General features: G+C 39.7%; 1 protein-coding gene across 1 annotated transcript in view; it reads right to left on the minus strand.

The window, feature by feature from the left end:
• Positions 1 to 17,597, minus strand: part of ADAMTS14 (ADAM metallopeptidase with thrombospondin type 1 motif 14) — a gene marked incomplete at its 3' end in the record, with an annotated part of 81,131 nt that overhangs the window by 55,315 nt on the left and 8,219 nt on the right. Inside the window, exons 3-4 of the mRNA XM_083364902.1 lie at positions 15,037 to 15,193; positions 13,128 to 13,318 (exon numbers count right to left, since the gene is read on the minus strand). Of these exons, the coding sequence (XP_083221028.1) occupies positions 13,128 to 13,318; positions 15,037 to 15,193 (348 nt within the window). The remainder of the gene's footprint in view (positions 1 to 13,127; positions 13,319 to 15,036; positions 15,194 to 17,597) is intronic.

Consider the following 17,597-nt stretch of genomic DNA (forward strand, 5'->3'; position numbering starts at 1 on the left):
CTAGCCTATTAAAGAGAAGAATTGAGAGGGGGGGAAACATGATAACTGTCTTCCATTGCTTGAGGGGCTGGCCTCACCCTGCAGGACGAGACTCCTGCCCACCACCCCACCCACCAGAGACCCCTGGATCTCTGCCCAGCCCCCACAGGCAACCCACCCATGAGCAACATCAAGTTGGCCACACCCAGCCTGGCCATGCCCACCTAGTGGGCCACACCCCACGCCTCCCCTGAGGGCACCACAATGCTGATGCTGCCCTGGCACTTTGCGATAAATAAGTGGGTTTTGGGTTGCGGTTTGGGCACTCGGTCTCTAAAAGGTTCGCCATTACTGACTTATGCCCTTTGTCGTGCAGATAATTGGAAAGACAGAGTTACATAGGTCACAAAGTGAAGTTTGCGATGAAAGGAAAAGCTGACTTAGAAGTGAAAGAGATGAGTGTTCCTTTGAAAATCATTGCATCTTTACTGTGGGAAGGGAAAAGTAATCTCACTATTGAATCCTGTAAGTCAGGGATCACCAAGCCCTGGTCCGTGGACCAGTACCAGGCCACGGCATGCCAGCAACCGGTCTGCTCAAACAAGGAAAGCCCCATCCACATGATGCAGGTAGCACCCAAAACCACGCCTCCTCTGGTCCACAGAAAAACCTCTCTCCATTTAACCAGTCCCTGGTGCCCAAAAGGTTGGGGTCCTTTTGCTGTAAGTTATCAGCATTCAAAGCGCCTTGGCTCAAATCAAGAGGTGAGGGAACTGGGATTTCTGGCACGTTTTTCTGGCAAGCTTGATATAGCTATCTCACCAACTTTCTCAGTTAAATCTTCACATGCATTTATATGTCCAGCTGCTTGGCTTCGCCATCAGCCCCAAAGGTAGCTTTGTCTGTACACTTAGGGAGAAAGTCCCAGAGGTTCAGAGAGATACATACGAAGAAGAGAAACAATTTGGACTAACTTTGCTGAGCTTCCTGGAAGATGCAACTGCCTCAATGCTTTATTTATTATTTATTTATTTATTATTTGGATTTATATACCACCCCTCTCCTGAAGGACTCGGGGCGGTGTACAGGGCAATTAAAACACTATATACAACACATAATATATAAAAATTAAAATAAATTAAACCAAGTAGCCCTAAACAATAAAACACGTTCTAAAATTTTAAATTTTAAATCTAAAACCCCAATCCCTCAGTCCAGGCCGGCAAGTTCAAATAACCAAGTCTTCAGGTCGCGGCAAAAAGAGCGAAGGTCGGGAGCCATCCGGAGCTCAACAGGAAGCCGGTTCCAGAGGGCAGGCGCGCCCACAGAGAATGCTCTCCCCCTGGGGGCCGCCAGTCGACATTCCCTGGCCGACGGAACTCTGAGGAAGCCCTCTCTGTGGGATCGCACAGGGCGATGGGAAGTTAATGCCGGCGAAAGGTACTCCCGTAAATAATCTTCTTAATCTTTAAGAAGAGGTGCCCAATTTGAAGAGCCCCAGGACCAAGTGAGGTAACAAGGAAGTGCTCTATGATTTCTTCTTAAAAGACGAGGATTTAATAGGAAAAAGATTTTGCAAAATAAAATTATTACTATCTTATAAGGCAACTTGGCAATTTTAAGATGTGTGGGCTTCAACTCCCAGAATCATGAATTCTAGGAGTTGAAGCCCACACATCTGAAAGTTACCAAATTCAAAAAAACACTGTTTTCTGCCATGCTTTGCATTCCACACTTTTAAACTTCTTAAGAGGGATTTATAAAAAAAACAGAGAAATCTCTTTTAATTCTAATTGCAATTTCACAGTGAAATACTGTTAAAAATCAATGGATGCAAAATTCCAGGTTATCAACATCCATTCATTCTCCTAAAATGCTCATGAGCATGCTGTTAAGACGAAAAGTAGAATAGCTTAATCAAGGACTAGGATCATAAGAAAAGTTATTCTACTTGTGATTCCTTAGTTAAAAGTCTTCATCTGGCTAGCAGATATTTAGTAAGCCATATATCAAGAATCTTCAAATGTTGGAATAAAAAACTACAGTATTACTATTACTGGGTATCACACCAATGGCATTATCTGTTCTGAAAATCCATTATCCCTCATCCATTACTTCTAATCAGGTCCAATTTAGACAAAAGGTTTAATGTTAAAATAACACCTTGCATTTCCTGCACATCAAGAAATGCACAAAATTTAATATTCACTAATTAAATAATGGTGAAGAGGTTTTACTGCTGCATCAATCTCTGTGTCGGCAAAGTGCCTCACTTATTTACCCCAGATATACATTTTCCTAAGGGTGGGCTAAAACAAATAATTATGATTAAGTTTCAGGCAGCAAGTAAGAATTCATGGCAAAAATATTCAAAAGATTAAAGAGTTTCAGTTTTCTTTGAAAAGAATACAGATAAGAAGTGTACTTGTATTAAAAACACACTAATTGCATTTTCAATACAAAAATATTGTGAGATGGTTTCCCCTCACAACTCTAAGGTACCTTCCAAAGCTACATTTAATAAACTACATTTCTCAACATTTACATCATGCTGATGTAGAAATGCACAAATGCTACAATATTTAGCATGACAGAATTACTGTAGATAGAACATGGGAAGAAGCTCCCACTGATGTTTTTTTGACATTCCCACATTCTAATCACTACCAGACAATTAAAGGCTTCCTTGTTTTCTGCTCCCCTTGTTTCCAAGGTCTTTTTATGCCTCAGGCTGTTTAAATAAATATCTGGCACAAAAGAAGAGCTGACTGGGATCGGAAGAATAAAAGGAAGAGTAACTGTTTATCCTGGAGAGGTCTTTGCTGAATTCCGACCACCCCACAGTTATTCTTAATAATGAGAGGATGTTACATTTAGTTCAGCTTTTCACTGAGGGGAGAAGAAGATTCAACTTTGTCAAAAGTTTGATTAATGAGTTCCCCAATTTAAATTCTTCCCCAAGGGAATTTAGTCCACAATTACCCTGTTTGACAGCCAACATAGGAAGACACTTAAAAGAGACTTTAAGTGTCTCTTTACTGCTATAATTGGATGTGCAAAAACTGTAAGGAAGTACAATGAGAAGTTTTGTCATCTATATAGTCAAATCAAGAAAAGAAAGCTTTTTTTCCCCTCACAATTTGTGACTTCTGGGGAAAAAGAAGTGTTCCATCCTAATAGCAAAATTGGAAGTGTGATATAAATAACATGCCTCATGATTGTAATGTAATTAATGAAAAGACCTATCTAGTTATTGTTCTGTACCAGCCTGCTACCGGCCCTGCAGAAAAAGCAGGGACAACCCCTTTTACAAGAAGGCAAGATGCTGGAATTACGCCTGCCAAATTTATTGCTACAAAAACAAATAGAACAAGACACAAACCAAGAAACAGGAGCTTTTCAAGCGGTTGCCTTCAGCAAACCAGCCCTCCCACGCATTCCCCCTTAAATACAGTTCAGGGCGTGGCTTCTCTCTGCCTCCTTCCGAGGAGCCCCATTGCCTTCCTCTGTTTACTCCTGATTGACTGCCTCCTGCGTCGGGCGTCCTTGAACAGGGCCAGCTGTTCATCTTCATCCACGCTGTCAGGCTCACACAGCTGGGTCTGCGTCATGACCAGATGAGAGGGGCCTGGCTGGGGGCTCTCATCAAGCTGTCCAATCCCCTCAGCAAGCTCTTCAACACCCCCCTCCTCCTCCTCCTCTGAGTCTTCCGACCCAACTGCCGAACCCACAGGCTGACCCTGAATCACAACAGTTATATAGGTGGAGGACAACAGGTAAAAAGTTTCATACTTCATTCACTAGTATCTCAGCCCAGTATTTGTCATAACCATCCCTTCAAATACACTGTGTATATTGTGTCCTTTCCCCCCCACCACCCCATATCTGGTAAACACAAAAGCTGTGTCTTTTGTCTATACCACTTGATGGGAAGACTAATGAAAAGCTCACCTGACACAATGCTCCTCCATGGAAAAGAAGAGTTTCTATATGCACAAAAATTGCAGCCAATTAGAATTAGAATCCAGCTCAGCAACTCAATCTCAATCTCAGCAACTTTAAGATGCATGGACTTCAACTCCCAGAATTCCCCTGCCACGCTTAGGCTGAGAATAGACATTTTACAGAACGGCCTTTTCTCACAACATATTTAACAGTTATGAGGGAAAGGAGATAAACACCTCATGCAAACTCAAAAAAATTAAGTTAATCCCATTAAACGAGAGAATATTAGAATTAGCCTCAAGCAGATGCAATTTCATTTGGGCCAAAAGAAATATACCCCAGCTAATTTACTTTCCCCATATTGTGTGAGCTACTTTCTAAAGGATTAACTGTCCCTTCTATCATCTGTGATTAAAATGAAGTCATAGAGAGGCCCTGCAAAGTTCATACTTTAAAAGGTCCAAATGTCTAGGAATAGGGAGGGTTGTTCATAATGTGGGAACAGAGCCAAAGTGACTGATGATAAACAATGGGTAAAACATATTTAACAGATTAGTAAGTGTTTAATTTGCCTACTGATTGCCTAACAAGATGAACAGAAAATAAGAAATGCTGGGTAATTAATTGTCTCAGATCTGGTATAAATACAGGAAACAATGAGAAACTAAAATGTCATTTGCAAGACAACAGAACATATTCCTTAAGTGCATTTTGTTTTGTTTCCATCCTCAGCAACCGGATACCTAATCTGTACATGACAAACTGAAAGCAGAAACACCATGCTTAGCAAATGTGGAATATCATACTGTGTGCCCATTAAAACAAAAGAGAAGATAACTCTATGATCCACTGTCTGATTTAGATGGCATTTCTGACAGTAGTGAACACCATAAAAGAGAAAGAAGAGAGAAACTAACTAAACATTTTTAGAGACAGAGTGTAACTATAACAAAATATAAAAACACCCAACAATTAGCAACACAGCATAATGATGACAAACCAAAGGACCTTTCCTATAAAACCAGTGTTGCAACTATCTATCTATCTATCTATCTATCTATCTATCTATCTATCTATCTATCTATCTAACTATAGGGACGCGGTGGCTCAGTGGGTTAGGACACTGAGCTTGTCGATCAGAAGGTTGGCAGTTTGGCGGGTCGAATCCCAAGTGCTGCATAACAAGAGTGAGCGCCTGTTACTCGTCCCAGCTTCTGCCAACCTAGCAGTTCGAAAGCACGTAAAAAATGCAAGTAGAAAAATAGGGAACACTATGATGGGAAGGTAACAGCGTTCCGTGCGCCTTTGGCGTCTAGTCATGCCGGCCACATGACCACGGAGACGTCCTCGGACAAGCGCTGGCTTTTCGGCTTTGAAACGGAGATGTGCACCGGCCCCTAGAGTTGGAAACGACTAGCACGCATATGCGGGGGAACCTTTACCTTTACCTTATGTAACTATCTCAACAGCATCTATTTTAAAGTTACCAAAGTTGAGAAACACTGACCTAAAGTGAGTTGTTCCGATGCAATAAATGGCAAGTCAGAAAAAAAAATCTAGCTACTTGAATATTTTCCTAAGTTCTGATGGGACTCCAGATAGCCCAGCATGAATTCTCGACCACTGTACAATAAGTAATCAGGCAACTTAATTAGTACTAAAATGTACCAGTTACAATTTTCTCTTCAACAATATCACAAGAAGGTTTTTTTCCCCCTCTAATCAGATTAAGGTGGCAGGAACCGCTAGTAGCTGCTGGAGCTAGTTTCCATCTCTCAGGTTTGTGTAGACAATATATAAAGAGCTTTATCCTTTCATTTGTAAACACAACTGTTAGGAATGTAATACATAAGCAATACCAGCACAGGGCTGTGCCACTGTGCCTGGAAGTCTGACAACAATGGGGAACTCTTACAATGGCTGCACTGAGCTGATCCTAGCTCAGGGGTCTTCAAACTTGGCAACTTTAAGACTTGTGGACTTCAACTCCCAGAGTTCCTCAGCCTATCTATCTATCTATCTATCTATCTATCTATCTATCTATCTATCTATCTATCTAACTATCTAACTATAGGGACACGGTGGCTCAGTGGGTTAGGATACTGAGCTTGTCGATCAGAAAGTCGGCAGTTTGGCGGGTCGAATCCCGAGTGCCGCGTAGCAGAGTGAGCGCCTGTTACTCATCCCAGCTTTGCCAACCTAGCAGTTTGAAAGCACATAAAAAATGTAAGTAGAAAAATAGGGACCACTACGGTGGGAAGGTAACAGCATTCCATGCGCCTTTGGCGTCTAAATCAAGCTGGCCACATGACCATGGAGATGTCCTCAGACAAGCGCTGGCTCTTCAGCTTTGAAACGGAGATGAGCACCTGTCCCTAGAGTCAGAAACGACTAGCACGCATGTGTGGGGGAACCTTTAGCTTTACCTTATGTAACTACCTCAACAGCATCTATCATTTACGCAATGTTTCCCCACCTTCCTCAGCCAGCCCTCTGGGAGTTGAAGTCCACAAGTCTTAAAGTTGCCAAGTTTGAAGACCCCTGTCCTAGCTGATCATTCTGCTGCTGATCATATTTTGTGTTTTTTAAATTGATCATGGATATTTTTTGTGTATTTGCATACTGTACTGGTTTTTAACTTGTTTTTTTATGGATTATTTTTTATATGTTGAGAGCCGCCCTGAATCACTTAGTTGAGATGAGCAGTCATACAAATTGAATAAATGTAAACAAACAAAATATAAATACATACATACAAACATTTCCCATTTCTTACAGTGCAATTTTCAAAATTTCCAGCTTCGGCAGATTGCTTAAAGGCATTAAGCCAAGCATTTGCTTACTTTCCAGGAGCTGATACTTAGAGAATAAAAATCTCTGGCCATAAAATCCAGGCAAGCAAGCAAGGAAAAAGTAATTCCCTTAGCTTTTATCAGATTATGTTTAATGAAAATGGGATTACCGGTATGTTGTGAATAAATAAATGAATAAACAATTGGTGCTGTTCTGCCTGCCTTTTATTACTCCAGCAAGCGCAAAGGCAGTGAGTTTTAAATACTTCTGAGGGTTTACCCAAAATAGAAGAAAATGCAATATAAATGATTAAAAGCCCATATTGCATGCCTGGCTTTTACCTCTATTACAATAGTTGATGGATTTACGCTCCTGGAAGCTCTTCATCTAATAATTGCTCCCAATCCACTCCTTCTCGTCCCATGCGAAATGCCACGTGGATAGTCCTGTACCATCTGAGCATGCTTGTTCAAGATACTGTTCAAGACATTCACTTTTGAGATAGTAGGCAAATAATTATACCCTTAAATACAGTCATAGTAGGTATGCTACCTGCTTTTTTCAAAGCAAATATCAGCTTCTACGGCACCACTTTAAATAGTCCAAACAAGTCTTTGTAGACATTAATTGATGAACTGTTTGAAAGACCGACGTATTTCCAAAATATACAGCATAGTCAAGTAAGTTTATTACAGTCAAAGAGCAGAGACCAGAACAACTTTCTGGACCAAGCCATGCAGGCAAATTGAAACAAAGCAGATGAAAGTTTGTGATGGTCAAAAAAGACTTCAACTGTAATGGCATATATAACCTGCTCACATGCACGCATCCCTGATTGGGGACAACTGTAGACCACAAACTTAAATTTCATTCTGTTAAATTTTGTGAGTACAATGGTTTTGTGAGTCCTTTGTATAGGTTTGTCTGTTCCCTACATCATATCTTGGGTAAGCAGAACACTATCCAACGTTCCCAGTGTATGAATGTCTAATTCATAGCTAGCTGCTCTTGAACATAATGAGATAACTTGATGGTCCAAAAACTATGTCTGAAGTTGGCTGGTTCTGAGAAAACTTCACCTGGTCCATTTCAAAATAGGTTCTGATGTTCCTTTGGAAAAATCTGTAGATGTTCATTCTCAGAAACAGGTCTACTTTGGCACCAGTCTACCTCTTCACACAGATTCTGTGAATATTCTCTTTGAATGCCAAGTATGGAGGCACCCAATTCAGTTGAAGAGAGAGATGTTCTTCTAAGTGTTGTTTAGTCTGCAGTTATGCAATAAAGGTAAAGGTAAAGGTTCCCCTGCACATGCGTGCTAGTCGTTTCCAACTCTAGGGGGCGGTGCTCATCTCCGTTTCAAAGCTGAAGAGCCAGCGCTTGTCCGAGGACGTCTTCGTGGTCATGTGGCCGGCATGACTAGACGCCAAAGGCGCACGGAACGCTGTTACCTTCCCACCGTAGTGGTCCCTATTTTTCTACTTGCATTTTTACGTGCTTTCGAACTGCTAGGTTGGCAGAAGCTGGGACGAGTAACAGGCGCTCACTCTGTTACGCGGCACTCGGGATTCGACCCGCCAAACTGCCGACCTTCTGATCGACAAGCTCAGCACCCTAACCCACTGAACCACCGCGTCCCCTAGTTATGCAATATGCAGACATATTGCAATGAAAACTTTTGTTTCAAAGTAGTACAAACACTCCTTAAATAAAGCACAACAATTATCTGATACGAGTACTTCAGTTATAACTTTGTCAATGTTGACTATTTAAAGAAAGAAAAAAGAAAAAAAAACAGCCCATGCTTAGATCCATACCACACTAATGTTCTCCAAATAAGCCACACTTTTCCATGGGAACCCTTTCGCTGGAATACTCTTCAGGGAACATGAAAAACAAAATGCATTCTGTATTCATTGATGGATTTTCATTGGAGGTCTCACATGTCAACACATCACAACACCTGGAAATCTCTAAAAGACTTTTAAGCCTCCTTGCTATCAGTGCTGCAGTTTCTGCTAGTTCATCAGTTCCTTTCTTCGTAGGCAGGAGATACTCTTGGTGTGAACTAATAGGATTAGTGTTCATTTGCCAAGCTTTGATCAGGTTGCAATTCGCATTTGTGGTCAAGATTGTCATAAATGCTGAACATAGTTTTTCTCCTCCCTCTGCAAAAATGCAGGACACTTGCTTTAAGTGTACATTCCATTGACCTATTTCCTAACTCAGGAAGAAATGATATATAAAGGCAAAACAAAAACTAAATAAACAAACAAAACATAGGTTGTTTTTGACTAAAGTTAACATCTAGCATTGCAATGTATGGCAGTGAAAGCTGGACCATAAGAAAGGCCGAGCGCCAAAGAATTGAGGACTTTGAACTATGGTGCTGGAGAAGACTCCTGCGAGTTCCTTGGACTGCAAGGCGATCAAACCGGTCAGTCCTAGAGGAGATCAACCCTGACTGCTCTTTAGAAGGCCAGATCCTGAAGCTGAAACTCAAATACTTTGGCCACCTAATGAGAAGGAAGGACTCACTAGAGAAGAGCCTAATGCTGGTAAAGATTGAGGGCAATGGAAGAAGGGGAAGACAGAGAATGAGGTGGATGGATGGAGTCACTGAAGCAGTAGGCGTGAGCTTAAATGGACTCCAGAAGGTGGTAGAGGACAGGAAGGCCTGGAGGAACGTTGTCCATAGGGTCGCAATGGGTCAGACACGACTTCGCAACTAACAACAACAACAAAACATCTAGCATTGCTTATTCCCTCTACTAATGTTAAGATTTTCATGAACTCTTTTATTTGTCCATTTCTATCCAACCATATATTTTAATGGCTCAAATCTCAGAATATGCTGTTATGTACAATTAAAAACACAAACCATCCAAGCAAAATAAAAATATAACAAACCAATTTTCAACAGTTGCAAGAGGTCAAATGCCTCATACGTTTAGGGTGGAATCCTAAACAATCAACAAATAGACTTGTAATATTATTTTCAAAATAAATAAGTTAACATCTAGCATTGCTTATTCCCTTTACTAATGTTAAGATTTTCAAGAATTATTTTATTTTCCCATTTTTATCCAAGATTTTTTAATGGATCAAATCTTAGAATAAAAAAACAAATCATAATAAGGAAAATAAAAATATAGCAAAAACCAATTTTTAACAGTTGCAAGAGGCTAAAAGTCTCATGGGTTTAGGGTAGATTCCTAAACAATCAACAAATAGACTTTTAATATTATTTTCAAAATAAATATTGAAATACCTCAAAAATGTTTTTGGAAATCTTTTAACTAGTACTTTTTCCAACCAATTCAGCCAAAGAAAAGGAAGTATATATTTCTGAAGGGAGACTTAAACCATATAACCAGGTTACAGAGCACATGCTTTACATATAAAGTGTGGAAACTCCAGATTTTGATCCTTCATAGGCAGGGTTGAATTCTCGCAAAACTACTGCAAATCCTTGCATATACAGAAGCTGCATTTTTGCCCCACTTGTTCTGAACCACCATTTTGCCTTCAAAATCCAAAGCATTCAAAGCACTGCATAACATTAAACTAGATGGATCTTCTGACTTAATCGCTTCCTTTGATCGTTAGCAAATTGATATTCTATGATTATTAGTGAATTGAAGACTAATACATGGCAAAGGCTGCATCTCCTAGAGAAGCAACCTCACTCAGTTGTTGAGACTGGGATCAACTTTAGTATGATAAGGATCTTTGTGCTTTTGTTGCACTATTTTTCCAAAAATAAATTTTCTAATAACAAGTCTGATAGGAATCAGAAAAAAACAGCCTTGTAACTCAGTGAGAACCAGAGCAATACAACAGTGCCACAATTTAGTGCATGAGACTTCACCAAAAAAATTAAAATGCAGACCATTCAAGGATTTAAACATTCTGGAATAGACTCAAAAAAGGAAGTGTCAGCCCACTGCTCTCAACATTAAGAATAATAGGTTTCCATAAGCCCTGATCAGAATGTTGCAGATACATCTTCCGTATGCTTTTTAAAAGCAGCTTCACACTATCACAGAAATCCTCAAAATGACTTTACCCTCTCCTCTGTAGCACATGATGGCTAAACTATATTTTTTTATTTTTTATTTTAATTCCATTTATATCCCGCCCTTCTCCGAAGACTCAGGGCGGCTTACAAGCTTAGCAGTAGCCTTCATTCTATGTATATGCCTGCTTATTAGGGCTTTCACACACACCCCAAGCGGCATTATTGCAAAGTCAGCTTAATTGCCCCCAACAATCTGGGTCCTCATTTTACCTACCTCGGAAGGATGGAAGGCTGAGTCTAATTAGCTGAGGCTAACAATTAGCTGAGGCTAATTGTGCATTTGCATAAGTTGCTTGACTCGGGGTTAAGTCATTTTCATTGCACACTATATTGATATTGAAAGAATCGTGAAACCGAAAGAAACTGTTTAGGATGTTGATCTCACTGTACATTTAATCAAATGGCCTGGATTCATACAACCTACGAAGCTGCAAAAACACTAATCAAGGGCAACTTTGCTTGTCTTTACTTGATCTGGTCAAAGCAGAACCACGTTTTTTAATTGGGGCTATATAACTAGCTCCTACCACGTTCTGAGTTGGCCTTCAGTGCTGAGTCCCCCTTTTATTTGGTCTTCTGTATGTTTCTCTTTCAAAGAAACGTATAAGCTATATTCTGCAGTTATTTTAGCAGCAGGAAAAAGCGAAGGCAGCCTTGTCAAATTCTGGGAAAAGCTTCTTCAGAAGCTGCCAAGGCTCAAACAAATGCCTTTTGAAACACTGCTGCCCTTTGTGTGACATAACCACTTAATGGGAATCCAGCCTAAAGACAAACTTCTGAAAAGATCACCAGCCTTGATGGATAACTAACTGAGGAGGGCCTGAAGCTGTGGGTGTTCCTCACCAAGTCTGCCAGAAATTTGACAAGGTTGCAAAAAAGGAAGTCTCAAAACCAGAAACAAAGCCAAAGCAAAAGGAAAGACCTGCCTCAAAGCTAGCAAAGGAGATGATGGTTTGGTAAACTATTCATTTTGCACTTTAGGCAAAGGTCACGTTTTCCCTATCTTTTTTTAGCTCTTTAAGCTCTTTGATGGAGATTTTTCCATCCCAAAAAACGCAACTTCACTTCTCTTTCAGGACCCATCCTTACAGCATCCCAGATACTGACAAACTGAAATGCTTTCCCCACTTTTTTTGACCACTTTTTGTGCTATCACCCAACAACAGGGAAGGGGGGAAAGACAGCAAAACAATAAACAGCAGTGCAGAAAAGGGAGAGAATCTTTTTTTCTTTCCGGAAAAGAGAAAATCCATTTACGATTTGGATAGGATGAATAATCAAAGAAAGTCATGCTGAAGGCTAGATGTAAAGGTCATCTCAAATGTGAGGTCCACAAGTCATCAAGTTTGAAGACCCCTGCTTTAAGGTATTTCTCAAGAAATAGAGGCCCCATAGGCCAACAAAGCAGGAAGCTCAAAAGTAAAAAGATAATAAAATTTAAAAAGAAATCAATCTACTTGGAGGTTTGTTTGAAATATGATACTATATATACTTTTCTACATATACTTTCAATATCTACAAGAAAAAAAATAATGACGGAACAGGTCCATGAATTCTCCTCTTTCTTGACTCCTTATTTTATTGAAACCTTTAATTTTTTTAACCTTAAATAAATAATCATGGGTATTAACTAGGCAAGACACAATACTGTGCAATAAATCCAATGAATACCATGGACAACAGCTCATCGGCTTCCATACATTTTGATATAGGTTGGAAGAATGTCCTAGTTCTGGCCACCCATTCAAGAATGACTTCATCACTCATCCCCAAAACTGCATACAATATTTATGCTATAATCCCATTTAAACATTTTTAAATGCACAAAGTTCTATGACTAAAGTTGTAACTGCTCCAAAGCATGCAAAACTCTTTAAATCTTCTATAAAACTATCTGACAACCCTGTTATACCTCAGTGAAGTAGATCCTTTGCTCATGAATGCTATGTTCTATAAAACATCTGCCCAATTTTTTGTGTATTTTGGAGTGCCAAATAGGTATCACACTTTTTCTGACAGCAAGACCTGAAAATATGTTTTGGGCACAGTACATACTTTGAAGGCATCAGGGAAGGCTGCAATACGTAATACCACATTGTCATGCTACGCTTCAAGATATTACATTATGTACTATGACTTCATCGCGGATACACAAATTCTTAGGAGACACATCTGGCCTCTTATGTGGGCAATTAATGTGGAAATGTTCCCTGACATTCATACCAGGAAGACTGTGTGATCACACTCAGTCTGTGAACTATGCCCAATTTCTTTTTGCTTTCTTTCCCTCCCCTACAAGACAAGAAACACAAGATGAAAAGAACCTCACTATGTTCATAAGGGTGAGAACGTAATTCTGGACATGCTCCTTCCCATGGAACCGTACAACCGAATCATCCACAGCCAACAGGACCTCTATGTTGTAGTCAACCTTCTTTGCATGTCGCCTCTTCCTGTCTGCTTCACCCATCTGATCTTCAATTAGATTCAAAGCCCGGGGAAGCTGACCCAAGATGAAGTCTGGAATTAGAAGAGTTAAAAAACAAATGGCAGCATAAAAAATGGGTGAAATAGGATCACCTTAATAAGCCTGCTAATATCTTTAAAGGGACGCGGTGGCTCAGTGGGTTAGGACGCTGAGCTTGTCGATCAAATGGTAGGCAGTTTGGCGGGTTGAATCCCCAGTGCCGCGTAACAGAGCGAGCGCCTGTTACTCGTCCCAGCTTCTGCCAACCTAGCAGTTCGAAAGCACGTAAAAATGCAAGTAGAAAAATAGGGACCACTACAGTGGGAAGGTAACAGTGTTCCATGCGCCTTTGGCGTCTAGTCATGCCGGCCACATGACCATGGAGACGTCCTCGGACAAGCGCTGGCTCTTCGGCTTTGAAACGGAGATGAGCACCGGCCCCTAGAGTTGGAAACGACTAGCACGCATGTGCGGGGAACCTTTACCTTTACCTAATATCTTTAAAATGCATTGGTCCATAACACCTGCATACACACACCAATTCAGGCATTCAAACTGAGGTTTATATATATAGCAGTTGGATAGAAGGAAGGAAGAAGGAAGACAGCTACATCCAAGTGCCACCGAAGGATAAGACAAGTCCTAAAGAGCTAGCTCAATGGGAAGAACAAGATCTAAGCCAAGGGTGTCAAACTGCCAGCCCATGGGCCGGTTGCATCATGCAGAGGCCGCACCCAGCCCAGCTCCGGCAATGCAAAAAAAGTCACAATAGATTGCAATACATCATGTGACGCAGCGAGTTTGACACCCGTGATCTAAGCCATCAATGTGGCGTTACCTACTTTTACAATGTTCTGCTTGCAAATTTGAAAATGCAGCAATAGAATAAATGCTAGACAAGACTCCAGTATTCTGTCATCTAAAGCTATAACCTTGGACGTCTTCTACCCTTAGCACTGGATGAAAGTGCTAACAGTGGAACCTGCACACTTTCCTTATTAGTATTGCCTGTCTCTCTTTTATTTCCCATCTGATCCCAGGATGACATTATCTTTTTCCAAACCATTGCAAAAAGTTAGGAAATTGCCCAACATAGATTGACACTCTGGAGCAATAGATAGGAGAATTAATCTTTTTGCTCTTGCTATCATTTCAAATCAGAGAAACACCTACCATTTGCAATATTAAAATAAGCTTCACTGAAAACTGTAAATGTAAGTGGAGTGATACCAATCGGTGAGGGCAAAATCCTTCCATGCCCCACCACAGGGGATTGAGGCTAATCGAGAAACATCAAACACTTAAGAAGTGACAAGGATCACATTTTGAGCCTAGAGGTTTGCTAAGCCTTAGTTTTTAGCCATGTTTTGTTGAGTAACTCATAACCGTCATGAAATCCACCATCTCGTAGCCCAACCCAATTCACAGGGTTTTTGTGGGGGAAATCGGGGGCATTAGGTATGTACATTGTTTTGCCTAACCAAAAACAAAGGTGAGGTAAACGTTTTAAAATAAATAAATAATAGCTGGATTCACACATTATACATAAATATAAATGATGCTTTTCAAACACAGAGCTAGGTTTATGCAGCCCGCTAACTCAAAACCAACCAAACAATGCATTACTGTCAATGTGTCTTTGCTCAGAGACATTCAAGAACAATTACGCCTTCTTTGAAATTGATGTTATGCAGATTGAGACCAGATATGAATTCTGTACAGTCTCCTAAATAAGATGAATGTGTCATTGTGTTTGTTTCCTCAGTCATACCTTCATTATGATAATCTTTGAATGCTTCTGTTCTCTCTTGTCTGATAGCAGACCTGCGGTAGACCACATGAGCTCTCCCATCCTCTTCTTTCTCCCACTGTCCTCTCTCCAGAGGCTCAATGAAAAATTCACCATTGTCTGTTCGAATGAGACCAGCCTGGAAAACCACAGGACAAAAAGAATGAAAGAAAAATAAAATATTTATTTTCTTATCGATTAACACACCCTTGAATTTGCTAAAGGTTTAATCGCTTCTCTTGTTGTTAAAGGAATACTCAAATGTTAATTTCTATCACAATTCAACAGTGTAGCAGTTGTGTGTCCCAATATTTTCTTGATGGAAACAAATACAGACAACATGCAGTTTCAGCAATGATCAAACACCAAAAGAAAACGTCCATAGCCCTATTTTTATTTATTTATTTATCGTAGTTATATAGCAGTCCGTATCACTTTAAATGAGATTTTGGGTAGCATACAGCCAATGAACAGTTAAAAACAATGCAACAACCATTAAAATCTATTAATAGCTGAAATTGTAGGTGTGAAAAACTTCAAGAATACAAAACTTTGGTTCTTCACAGACATTTTGCCTCAGGAGAATATTATTAATAAATAATAAGTTAATTATCTGAGTTTGGGGGATTTGTGGCAATGGAATTCTTGTTCCTTCTAATATGTTTTTTCCAATTTATCTATATTGTTCTTAGTGTGGGTTTAAGAACTTCAGGAACCGAAATATTCAACTTCATCTAAGTTGTATTCAGAAGTGGCTTTCTAGATTCAGTTCATGACAGCTCTATTATTCAGGTTTTTAAAAATATGTCAGACAAAGCATGCTATAGAAATGTTAATGAGTAACTACATGGAACAACATATTTTAAGTAGCAATGTTACAATGAATTGAAATAGCTGAAATGCAAATGAAAAAGAGCTGAAATGGATTGTACATTGACTGCAAAGATTCATAGTGCTGACTTAAGCTATCACTAAATCTGCTTGATCACCATGCTCTTTCACTGCATCTGTTGGTTAGGCAAAAATTCTTTTCTAACATAGTGGTTATATCCTGACCCTGGTAAAACAAAAAAAAATCTGTGGGAATCTCACACCAGGACAAGCCATATTACTATACTTGGTGACCTCCAATTTATCATTATTTATATATTTATTTATTACTTCAGAGTTGCCTATACTGGCCCGTATGTATGTATACAGTTTGCTGAGGCCTCATAGTTATTACATTTTCAGTCTCATTTGCTTGTGTGTCTATATTACCAAAGACTGCATTATTTATACACTAAATACTATATATTATTAATTGTATATTCAAGCTGGCTGCTGCTGATCCATGTGATAGCTGTACTGACAAAACTACACTATTTTAGGAGAGTGGACAGTATTATGTTACATTACAATAACTATACACATACACACACACACACACACACACACACACACACTAGGGTAGAGACTTTCATTTGGATGTTCACTTAACTATGAGCCAGCAGTGTGCAGCAGCAGCCAAAAAAGCTAATACAATCCTGGATTGTGTAAAAAGAGGCATAGAATCAAGATCAAGTGAAGTATTAGTACCGCTTTATGAAACCCCAGTAAGACCACACCTGGAATACTGCAGCCAATTTGGTCACCATATCACAAAAAAAAATGTTGAGAATTTGGAAAAAATTCAGAGAAAAGCAACTAAGATGATCAAAGGCCTGGAGACTAAAATATATGAAGAACAGCTGCGTGACTTGGGTTTGGCTAGTTTAAAGAAAAGAATAAATAGGGGAGACATAATAGCAGTGTTCCAGTATCTGAGGGGCTGCCACAAGGCAGAGGGAGACAGGTTATTCACCAAAGCACCAGATGGAAGGACAAGAAACAATGGATGGAAACTGAACAAAGAAAGAAGCAACCTTTGAATTAAGGAGAAACTTCCTGACAGTGAGGACAATCAACCAGTGGAACAGCGTACCCCCAGAAATTGTAGGTGCTCCATCACTGGAGATTTTTAAGAAGAGACTAGATATTCACCTGTCTGAGATGGACAAAGTAGGAATCTCTTTAATATCTACCTCTTGATCTGGTCTACCTCTATGGGCTGACCTCAATGTTGAAAGCCAATGTCTTTCTGTTCCCCTTATGCTATGCAAAATCAAGGTACTCTGACAGTATTTATTTAAAATTATATGCAGTTCAAATTATTCTGAGTTTCTTTCTCATGCATCCTTCGATCTCCAGGCTGTGTAATCTCTTGTCTAAGTCCTTATCAGCTCTTTTATGACTTTCTCAGTGTCACTGTAAAAACCTTTACGCAGCTCAATTGATTTGCTAGTGTAGGTGATCAATCATAACCTGTCATGCAGAATTATCTTCAAATGATCAACTGCATTTATCTTTGAATAAGCATTGTACCAACTTCTCCTATCTCTGCAACACAGCCAGGACATAATTCCAGATCAAATCTCACCTTGTTATAAATCCATCCTATATACATTTTAATCCAAACATACACATTTACTTAATACTAATTACAATTCTCTTGACTATCTCTA

This window comes from Vipera ursinii, assembly GCF_947247035.1.
Source record: "Vipera ursinii genome assembly, chromosome: 5".
NCBI classification, from domain to species: domain Eukaryota; kingdom Metazoa; phylum Chordata; class Lepidosauria; order Squamata; family Viperidae; genus Vipera; species Vipera ursinii.